Raw genomic sequence first — 12,407 nt, 5'->3', positions numbered from 1 at the left:
TATTTCTTCTATAAAATAATTCATAATCAAAATAAAAATTAGTTCATAAAGTGAATTAGAAAATATAATTAATTTTTAAAAACATTTGATAATTAAACTTGTTAAAATAAAATTAATTTAATTCAAATTTATAAAAACAGAAACTTTACCTTATTGTTACAAGATATTTTATAAATATTTATTATCTTAATTTATTCAAGAGATTTTTGATTGAAATTATTGCAAATTAATTTTATAATAATTAGAAAGAATATACTGTATTAATAAAAAATTATAAAAACATTTTAATAATTAAACTTATTGTTAAAATAAAATTAATTTAAATTTAATAATTAATACAGCCTTATTGTTACAATAAAATTAAGATTTGTGATTGAAACATTAATTTTGTGCTCTGAAATAATTTCATTCAACAGATTTTTACTTGCAATTTTAATTTAATCGACATCTGAAATCAATTTTGTGATCAGTATGTGTCAAACCACTACTACTACCGATTTATTAGCTTTATCTCCACAACCAGTTTCCCATTGGAGAGGGTTGAGGTCCCGGCCTAATACTACAAAATAGATTATTTTTAATTAAATCGTTTGGAATATAGAGAAATTATTATTGAATAACATTTTTCACTTATATAAGATACAGGAAATAATATAAGTGGCCATTATATTTGTTATGACTACAATCATCATTTTGGTGGCTAGGTACAAAACTAATAACTCGCATTTCCATAGTTTAGCATTAAGATTCATAGGAGTGGTGAATAGTTTCTAGCAATATAAACGAATGACCAATTTTCTCTGTTTAGAAGGTAGTTTTGATTATTTTCCTCCTAGAATGCTTTCTGTTTGAGCCGAATCGGGCTAATGTAGTGTTTGACTCAGATCGGCCGAACTAATTTAACTTCTGATACGGGTAGGGCCGGGTAAAATGATACAGGCCTACACATATACCTATATTATACACCTTACTTTAAAAAAATATATGAATTTTTAAAAATTAAACTTGACCAAACGGTACATTATGTACTGTACATATTTAGAAAAAACGGCCCAAATTGTATACGGCCCATGTGGAATTTTCCACATGGCCAGTATACAATTTGGCCCTGCTCTCTAATTAACATCTGAAATGAAGAAGTAATTGAATCGGGTCCCGCCGCCATCTTAAATTACGCGCGACTGTAATTGATCGATTCGAATGAGCGCGTCGCGTTGCATCAAATTAAATAATTTATAAAAATTAAAATAATAAATATGTTTACAAACTAATTGACTATATCTGTTTGCAATAGTACTCTAAAACACATCGTACTTATAGTTTAGCATTTCTGATAACACTTAATTAATTTTTAAATATTCTTATATTTTATATATAAAATGCGAATAAAAAAACATAAATGCGTAAAAGTTAATAAAAAAAATATCTGCAACTTCAGAAAACACATATATATGAGAATCTATCAGAAAAAAGTTAGTTATTAATAATTAAAATCGAGAAAAAAAATAAAACTTTCAAGGTATAGTAATTTATGTGGTAAAAAGTGAGGTAAGCGATCACGTGACGCCCGTCTTCCCATCGTCTGTAACCAAAACGGACGAGGGTGAAATAAAAGCGAAAACATCAGTAGAAGTAAAAACAAACATCGGCGCGTATCTAGGACTAAATATTTGAACAGGAGCGAAGATAAAACACGACACTTTGCAATTTATGCTAATCACCTTCTAATATTAAAAAATTAAAATTATCAAAAAAATTATAACAAAATTAAAATTTTTTGACTAAATTCGACTACAAACATATCGTAAAACTGGATTAAAGTAAAAGTACCCGTTTTTCGACGCTAAATTTTTATTAATTAATTTTTTAAATTGATGCCTAATTGATCGAGCGCGCGTAATTTAAATTTGACGGAGCAAGCGCGTGCCGAAGCTTAATGGTTGCAATTACTATAGAAAATGTTTGATAAGACTTAACATGTTCTTACTATTTTTATATACAAGAAGGACAAATTAAAATGGTTAAACTGTCGTTTTCTTCAATATTGGCGCAAGAACAGTGTGCCTATTTATCACAGCGGCTACATTTATTATTTTCCGAATAAATAAATATAAAAGTTTGAACTTACTCGTTTTCTTTTTCCCAAGATGATGGTAGTCACTTCGCGCATGCCCAGTTTCAAACAGACGATATTTTTTTTGGTGGAAAACATTTTTATTTCGAATTTTATTTCACATTTTATTTCTTGTTAAGATAGTATTTAAATTTAAAAAATGTTTTCACAAATAAAATAAAACGTTAAAACATAAATAATAAAGTAATACAGTATATACTGTATAAATTTATTACAGTTAGATATGATTTAAAAGTGGAATATTTCATTTTCTATAAAAAGATCATTTTTTAAATTATTATTTTATATATTCGAAAAGGTGATATAGAATTATCAATGAGAACGAATTTCAAACTAGTTCACTGCACTATATTGCACTGCCTCTGGCCAGCAGCAGAATTCATGGCCAAGATGGTAGGGGCAAGATGGGGTACTCCGTCTTGCTCCCACCATCTTGCCCCAACGTGCACTTTTTATACTGACTGCAAGCACGGGTCAACTTTATTTCAAAACTAAACAATTTCGGTCTTAAAGGTTACTTCGAATACCATAATAACTTCATCTAAAAGGTAATGTAAAAGTTTAAAATGATGCTTACTTTGTAGAAACTTTGTAGCGGGCGTAAAATTAGATGAAGTATTGCCGAAACATGGAAAACTGCCTTATTTCCAAACAAAAAGAGCGATTCGGACGTTCTCTCGTCCCGTGATCCCTTTTGAGGTTGACATTTAGTTCCCCAAATAACAGCTAGATGAAAGCGCGTTAACCAGGAATAAACAGATGTCCCCGTCTTAGCCCATGGTCCTATCTTGCACCATCTTCCCCTATATTTGTATGGGATGTATACGTAGTGTGTAACGTATCTATGAAATATTATGGAATACATTTCGGGAGTTGAATACTAAAACTACAGTGAAATTTAACTTCATTATTTATTAATAGAGAATAACAGTAGTTGTTTGTTAATTTAGTGCTATTTTAGCTAAAACTGTCATGATTCTTTATTATAACAGTCCAGAGATAATTTTATAGCAATTCTTTTTGTATTGAATACAATTGCTAGAATGTTAAAACTTCTATTTCTATTGATAGAAGGCAAAATTATAGCTTCGATTTTCAAAAGCAAATATTTTATCTGTTACGTCAGAATCGGTACAATTGTTTCATCCAAAAATACCAATGATGATCCAGTCGATACTCTCGTCTAATTTCTGTCAACGAATAGTTTTTCTAAGCTATTTAGATTGTTATTATTAGATATCATACTCTTTTGTGTATCTGTGGATAACATATTATTATTCTTTCAGATGCTTATAAAATCCTGCCTACCATTAATTAATAAGTTATATTTATACAAATGGCAGTTAAAATATATTAATCATATATTTTAACTGCATTTTTGTGATAATTTCATTTTGCAATTTAATTAATTACGTTTCATCATAAATCACAGGCCATATTCTAGTAATTAGGCCCATTGCTTTACTTCAATATAATTCAATAGCACTGTAACATAATGTAATTTCGGGAAACAAAATGAAACAATGAAAATATAAAATAGATGACAGAATCAGAAGCAATTTACGGCATGATTTACGTCATCAATATGATTTAATAATTGTCATGTTAATATAATAGCGACTAATAAAACGCTTCTTAGTTATGTTTTAATATCAATTAATTAATCGCAAAACTATTATATTTATCAGATGCTTTTCAAGAAAAGTGTAAATCTGTAGAAATAAACTTTATTAATGCTTTTATCCTCTTCTTGAGTGAGATAAGCGATTCTAAATGTGAGATTTTACGTTTCGACGTGCTATCAAGCGTGAGGAACTCACTCAATCACAAAGCAATCTTCGTCTTTGATAATTACACACGCTTATCTTTGTTACTCACTATCAATAAATCAGTAGAATAGTAGAACACATTTATCTTTGTTTTTGTTATTTTTTTCCTTAAACATATCAGCGAACCATCTACACTTACAGAAAAAAATTTCATCTGTATTGTCAACCAGATTCATCGCTATAACGAATGAATCTTGATGACGCGCAATTATCTACCTGTATTTTGTCAAGACCAAGACTACATATCGACATCAATATTCATGAAATAATAAAGCTAATTAGCCTATAATATGCAAATATATATCCCCAACTGTGAATTTAGAGAAATAAATCACTGAATTCATAATTGGATATATACATTTGTTGATTCAATTTAAATTCAACATTTTATCAATTCTTCGCTTCAGTCTTTGTAAGTCTGACGTTTAACGTTAGACAGCCTAACACATTGATGATAAATGAATTATCACTCAAAATTTGTTACATAAAGTATCAATTATCTAAGGTTAAGCAATCGATGTAATTGCAAAAATTATTTATAATTGTCTACATATAATTAGAAAAAATAATTAACGTCAATTCTAAATTAAATTATAATTAACGTTAAATTTTAAATTAAATTAAAGCATGAATTCTACGTTAAAATTATATTCGACGACTAGTCACTATTCATTAATTTATTCATGATTGCTTTTAGGTTACGAAATATTGGATTAAATTGGACTGGATTTATAGTAAAATTTGAAAAGCTTCCACTCGATTGAAGTGTGTAATCGTTACCTAATTAGAATACAATAGCTTTATTGCCTATAAAACTAAAAGAGAAAACAGCAATCGATTCAGTGAAGTTAATTTAATCAGGTTTTGTATGGTTAACGGGATCGTCGAGAGCTTGTATGGGGCTCTGAGTTAGAGCAGGCTCTTTTAACTATTTTGTTTGTTTATTTGTTGAACATATAAAATGGGTAGAATGTTTCTTTATTAATAATAAGCGGCCTTAAAGATTTTATTTTATGATAGGAAAAATAACGTTAATTTTATAAGACTAGGAATCACTACACGGCCCTATATTTTCTCTGACTTCTGAGAAAAATCTCCAACAGTTTTCCTCTCTCTTGACGGTTAATATAATCTCATTAGCACATGATATATGTTATTAATTCGTTAATAAATTTTATAACAAAATACAAAAATCTACAGTCAGAAAAACAAATTATAACTTAGATTTTGCTGTAGAATTAATTTTTTTTTATTTCCACTTTTTCTCTTTTGAGAAACGCCATTGTTTTAATTTCTTAGTATAATTAACAGAAATATAAATAAAATAATCTGTTTTCTTATAAATTAACCACTTCCAATATGAAAATTATACTATTTGATATAAAATATGTGGATTATGACATATTATGAATTGATTCCATAATTATGAGTTTTAAATGTAATACTGATAGGCTAGTTATAACTTCATTTTATATACTGTATTTTATTTATGAATACAGTAGAGCGTCGATTTTCCGAATCAATNTCAATCCGTTATAAAGATTATTTTAAAAAGTAACAATAATAAAGTGAGAAATGTGGAAAACAAAAAAAAAAAATCCGTTGTCACTTACCCGCTTTGCATATCCATTCTACATAACCATTTAATTCTTTTTCTAATTGTTGTTGTCTCCTAAGTTTTAAAAACGATTGTCTACTTTCGACTCTCTCTCTTTCTTTAGCAAATTCTCTGAAATCAAGATATAAATAAAATCAGATATACCGTATAACTGAAGAAAAATGTCAAGAATAAAAAATGTATAGAGTACAAGTAAATAAATTCTCCCAATGAAAGATGTTCTTGTGAATGTATTATATTGTACAAACTCTGAAATTACTTATTAAAACTCTAGTATGATTAGTATATAACGTTCTTACAGAATATTTGCATATAATACACACATATGTAAAGTGGATGTATAAAATGTAATGCAGTGTCACATTATATGTAAGCTAAACAAGTTAGAGCTTACGCTTTTAAATTAATTTCATTTAGTAAAAGGCAAGGTCCTCTTATACAAGGTAGAAAGTAGCGCGTGAAATGAAAACACATTAAGCGAACTCACCATACAATTCTTATAACAGTGATAATCCGAAAAAATAGCGTATAGGAGGAAAAACTGTCCATAATTAATGAATGGCGTAAAAACGAAAATGCGTTGAATGAAAGCGAATTAACCGAAAACTATCTGTATATTTCATATTTAATTGCTATCTTCTAAATTAATAGTGTGTACTTTCAAGTTTACTTTTATTTTCGTAGTAATAATGATAATAGAATATTTTACGCTTATTGGATTCTATATCCAATAAGCGTAAAATATTCTTTTCACGAAAAAATCGATATTGACATTTCGATTAGATAGTATCTATATATTTTGAAATTGTTTCGAAAATGATTACTTTAAAAATAAAAATCAAACACGCTTCATATTTGTATGGCAGAAAATTGATTTTTAGAATCATTTTTAGAATTATTTACTTTTCATAACAGAAATATTAACAATTTTATTGTTGATGTATTTATTAATGTGATAGATATGTTGTTAGGTCGCATCGTAATGACAGTGGATCGCGTTATGTTTCTCGGATCATTTTTCCCATTTATAGCGTTTCGTCAATTACGTTTTGTAAATTGTAATATATAACTTTTAATGAAAAACTCGTAAGAACTCCACGACAATTATATTAAATTTTAAAGAAAATACATAGTTTCAAGTTACAGTATTAATTTTTATACTGGGCAGTGAAAAGCTTTATTTATAATTTTTATTAATTAATATTTTGTGTAGAATGTTGATAGATAATTTGTGTTTTATTGCATAATTTTAAGTTGATGAAATGTTTTGACGTCAATAACAAAAAAAAAAGTTAAACGTTATTTTATGTTAGGATTTTTAACTTTTCTCAATCAGAAATTGTTCCTCGCCGTCTGTTCGGAACAAAAATGAAATTAATTTCGTTAACAAATTAAATCGCTGATTTAAAACATTTCTGTTGATATTTATCATATATTAATAAATCGTTAAATTTTTATTAAATAAAAATAGAAATATTTGCATATGTTGCAAAATATAAAAAAAAATTATTTATATTATTCGGTAATATAAATGTAATATTCGGTTTTTATCGGTACAAGTGCTTAATGCTGGAAGAAGTACACAGCACACTAAAATCAACCGTTTTATTATATTTATGTACTGTTAATGTGTATCCATATTTAAAAAGCTCCTGATTATCAAGTATTTAATATTTCTCCTTTCTGTAGTCTAATGCAAATGTTATGGCCAATCTTTAATGTTTCGTGTGGTATTCTATCTGTTGTAAGAGAATATTATAAATATAAATACTCTATCCATTTTCCACAGACGCGTCATTCTTGGGTAAGTTTTGTGTCTTTATTGATTTTCTAGTATCTTTTATATATTATAAATACATAAAATAGACCTATGAAATATGTGATTTTATTTTTCAATAAATATAATATCAGATCTCTCGTGATAGATGGTTTTATTTGTGATAGTACGTTTTCTAATACTGTCTTTGTATAATAATATGTTTGTATGCAAGCTTTTTGAGGTATTCATGTTGTGTTACTAAATATTTTTATTGTTACTGTACTAATATTATCGGAGCAAAACAAATAATAAGGAATAACTATCCAATTCAAAAATTTACTTATTTGTTGCGTCATATCTTAAAATAAATCATCTATTAAATGAAATATACTAAAATGTCTGTTTTTTAGTTATAATTTGATATCTAAATATCAAGATACCCAAAATAAGTTATCTAAATCAATTGGTTGTGTCTCGAAATTGATTAATGCCTGTTTGTAGCCTATTACAAAAGTTATATCTTCCATATAAGTTATCTATTTATATAACTATGTATATATATCACATTTACCTATTTTCTATACCAATTAGAATTAGAATACTAATTATTATAAAAACTAATTAATAAAGGCATTGTGCAACAGTATAAAATCCTAGCTTAAATTTTTTTATATTTAATTATAGCGGAAGGTAGTGCAAGATGGGGTCATGGGGTAAGACGGGGACGTCTGTTTATTTGTGTTTAATGTGCTTTTATCTAGCTGTTATTTGGGGAACTAAATGTCTATCTCGAAAGGGATCATGGAGCGAGAGAATGTCCAAATCTTTGTTTAGAAGTAATACACGTTTTTCATGTTTCCGCAATACTTTATTTAATTTTACACATGCTAAAAAGTTTTTACAAAGTAAGTATCATTGTGAACTTTTACATTACTTTTTAGATGAAGATATTATGGTATTCGAAGTAAACTTTATGACTGTAATTGTTTAGTTTTGAAATGAAGTTTACCTGTGTTTACAGTCAGTATGAAAAGTGTACGTTGGGGGGCAAGATGGGGTACCCGTCTAGCCCCAGGTTGACCATGAATATGGCCTATGAAAACAGAAGTATTTTCGAAAACAGACTTTATTGCTGCAGAGACGACAATCAGGCCCCTTCAGCAAGGATAGGCTTAACAAGAAACAAAAGACAAATGACACAGAATGCCTCTATTGTGGAGAGCTATACTCTGTGTCTACAGAGAGTTGGGCTAAATGTAGCCGTTGTAATAAATGGGCACACTGTTCTTGTGCCAATATTGAAGAAAACGACAGTTTAACCATTTTAATTTGACCTTCTTATATATAAAAATAATATCCCATCTTATCCCACGGGTGGAGCAAGATGGTGCATTTACATATACTTTTAAAATATTAAATTTGTTTTTAAAAACGTTTTTTAAAAATTAAATTTTGTATTATATATTACCAAATGTTGTAGTTGCTGAGAATAAAAAATTTATTGTTCTCAAGTGGTTGTCATCTTATGACTTTTCAAACCTTAACGTTCTCATCTTGCCCCACCTTCCCCTATACCTTTTTAATATTTAAAAAATAAATCATTGTCGATAATTATAATTTGTAATTACACATCTATATACCTTTTACTGTTATAAAAAAGTTTTAGATAAATTAAAGGGTAAGATAATATCAAATAAAAGCACTTAATGAACGTATTTTCATCCATCTTCATTGAATATTTATATTATTTCTGGTTTATAAAAATAGTTAGGAAATTTTTACGTAAATAGTCAGTATGATAATATTTGTGAAAATTTCGTTAAAGTAGGCAAAATGGCTTACAGAAAATAAAGTGATAAGATATAAAAAAATAGGCGACAAACTGTATATATATATATATACACATTCAGTTTTTTATCTATATAATACATACATAATTTCATCTCTCGTTATCGATTCGAACACGATTCCCTCATAAAAATGAAGCAAACTGTTTAAATATTCAACGATAAATCATTTGGATAAAACGCATCTTAGTTGAATATTTGGAAAAGCGTGACGATAATGAAATCATAACGTTAATGAAACACGAAAATTATCATATAATTAATTGTATAATTAAATACCGTCAATTAGTAAAGCACTTAATCTTAAGTATTATTAAATTACTCGTATAGCTACAGAGAGGCAAGCAGTCCGATGAATAATAGAATTAACACAACTATGATGCAATATGAATATCGGAAAGATAGGGAGAACTTTGAAAAGAATATTACAAAATTGTTTTCCCACTTTATTAACTAACTCATCGAAGATTTGATTTGCCGGATTTGAAATACGTCTGAAAATTTTTAGTAGTAAAGAGCAAAGAAAGCTTAACGTGCAAGACGTTGTATTAATAATCTTCAAAACACGTTGCTTGTAAAATACATAGAACTTCTTCGCGAAAAGTTTACGCCTAATATGTAATTCTCTTGTTACAGCAATATGAATCTGTAAATAGCCTATCTTTAAAAAATCTAGCTATTAAAAGCGAATTTCAAATTTAGAGAAAACAATGAGATGAGTCCATAAAAACAAAAAAAAAAAAAAAAATCATTACCGTGCTTCACAATGACTCATTTAAATAATAATGTCAATATTGATATTTAAATAAATGAATTTAAAAGAAAAAAATCTTTAGATTCAGCAATAACTTTTTAGGAAGGAACATTTTAAATCATTCTAAATAATTTGGATTCGGCAATTTTTTTTTCGTAAAAATTTGTTTTACAGATTAATTGCAACCCGTTGTTTATCCATGATGATAATAACAATAAACAACAATCAGGTAATTTTGAAATGCTGACAATAAAACGATGTTCGTAGCCGAAGTTTGATTTCTAATTAACTAAAGATTGATACCGAATACTTCCATGTTGGTTGTGTGATTGCTCTATTAGCGTCGTATTTAAAACTTTTCACATACTTCAGATATAGATTTACTAGTCATAGATATTGTTTAGAAAGAGAATGAAAATATTCCACAAGTTTAAAAGTTTTACCTACAGATATTAATGCAAAATGTTACTTCTAAATTCGATTAATATTTTTCCGATTTATAGTTCTATATAACATTCAGCTATCATTAAAATATACTGATTCATACTCTCAATGTATCAACGATGTTTTTACTCTCAAATCCTAATTGCTATCCAAGAAGAGAGGAGAAGGAATACGCTTGATCAAAATTAATATAGTTTATGCAACGACGAAAGAAAATTACGTTCTTACAAACTGAAGTAATTTATACAAAATATAATTATATATATAATTATATTTTGTATAAATTACTTGAGTTTGTATATATATATAATCATCATCATCATCACCATCAACCGTTATCAATCCACTGCAGGATGAAGGTCTCCCCAAGCCTCTTCCACAATCTTTTGTTTTGAGCACTTCGCTTCCATGTTGTGCCAAGATGCCTCTTGATCTCATCAACCTACCGAGTGTGTGGACGTCTTCTTGGTAGTTTCCGATCTCTTGGTATCCAATCAAGAACTTCATATGTCCAGCGATGGTCAGTTCTTCTTGCAATATGTCCAGCCCACTGCCAGTTGGGGGATTTCATTCTAGTGATGATATCGGTAACTCCTATCATTTTCCTGATCCATGTTATACGTTTCTGATCTCTCCTTGTTATGCCAAGCATACACCTTTCCATGTTCCTTTGGATAGTCTGTAGTCTTTGGATCTCTGATTTTCTAAGAGTCCAAGTTTCTGATCCATAAGTGAGAACTGGCAAGACACACTGATCAAAAACCTTGCGTTTCAGGCACGGGCATCTGTTGATTTTTCAAGACTATACTATTCCTACCAAAAGCACTTCAGCCAAGTTTTACACGTCTGTTTATTTCCTCCTTGATATTGCCATCCATTGATATTCTTTGTCCCAGGTAAATATAAGCATCTACCTTTTCCAATTCTAGTTATCTATTAGTAGTGTTTCTTCACATACGAAACTGTTGTACATAATTTTCGTCTTGTTCAAGTTCATCTTTAAACCAACTTCTTTACTTTTGTTTTCAAGTTCTTGAATCGTGTCCTGGAGCTCTGAAGGGCTATCTGTAATGATGGCTACGTCGTCAGCAAATCGAAGATGGGTCAGGTGGTCTCCATTTATCAGTACACCTTTATTCTCCCAGTTCATTGATTGAAAAACACTTTCTAATGCATTTGTAAAAAGTTTTGGGGATATAGTATCACCTTGTCTCACTTCCTTTTCAATTTTAATATCGTTGGTATCTTGAAGCAAGCAAACTTTTGCAGTTGCCCCTTCATAAATGTTTTCAAGAATTTTGATATACGTAGCTTCAATACCACATGCCTTTAGAGATTTGGTGATTGCTGATGTAGTTATAGAATCAAAAGCCTTTTCATAGTCAACAAATGCAATGCATAGTGTGATTTTGTATTCGTTCGACCTTTCAGTGAGCTCTCTCACAACCTGAATGTGATTAAGTGTGCTGTATCCACTCCTAAATTCAGCTTGTTCTCTTGGTTGGGCAAGATCCAGTTGTTTTTGTAGGCGATTTGTCAGTACCTTAGTGAAATTTTATAAATCACCGGGAGATATATATATATATATATTTTAGGCTTGTAGAATAGCCTATAAGTATATTAAAAACTAAGAATATGTAAACATTTTCATATATTTTTGCTGGTACGTGTGTCGCCAAAGTTGCCAAAGTAACTTAAATTAAAACATTTTCAAACAAATTTATAAATTGTAAGAAAGATCGGCTTCTACAATGTTTCCAATAAAGATCAAGAAAATCATAATATGCAAATTTGTCATAATATTAAAATAAATTTTATAATGTTTGTGAAAATTTAATAATTTATTTCATAATAATAATATTTCACGAATAATATTTACTATAATGCAGTGTTTTTCAACCTGTAGGTCGCGACCCCCGTGTATGGCTTTGCGACCCACAGGTGGGTCGCAAAGCCATACACGGGGGGTCGCGGGTAAAAGAAAAAGACAAGTGTTTGTAGGTCCTACACTACAATAAAAAA

At 28.8% G+C, this 12,407-nt stretch overlaps 1 protein-coding gene across 1 annotated transcript in view; it reads right to left on the bottom strand.

Annotated features, from left to right (window-relative positions):
• LOC111619798 (sodium channel protein type 3 subunit alpha-like) overlaps positions 1–12,407 on the bottom strand; it is a 128,440-nt gene that overhangs the window by 17,744 nt on the left and 98,289 nt on the right. The window contains exons 6-8 of the mRNA XM_023361614.1: positions 11,357–11,732; positions 10,832–11,170; positions 5,577–5,692 (exon numbers count right to left, since the gene is read on the bottom strand). Coding sequence (XP_023217382.1) covers positions 5,577–5,692; positions 10,832–11,170; positions 11,357–11,732 — 831 coding nt within the window. The remainder of the gene's footprint in view (positions 1–5,576; positions 5,693–10,831; positions 11,171–11,356; positions 11,733–12,407) is intronic.

This window comes from Centruroides sculpturatus, unplaced genomic scaffold, assembly GCF_000671375.1.
Source record: "Centruroides sculpturatus isolate CEXI.00-Female unplaced genomic scaffold, Cexi_2.0 scaffold178, whole genome shotgun sequence".
NCBI classification, from domain to species: domain Eukaryota; kingdom Metazoa; phylum Arthropoda; class Arachnida; order Scorpiones; family Buthidae; genus Centruroides; species Centruroides sculpturatus.
Note: the sequence above shows the minus strand (reverse complement) of the source record. Positions and strands in the feature narration are given on the sequence as shown.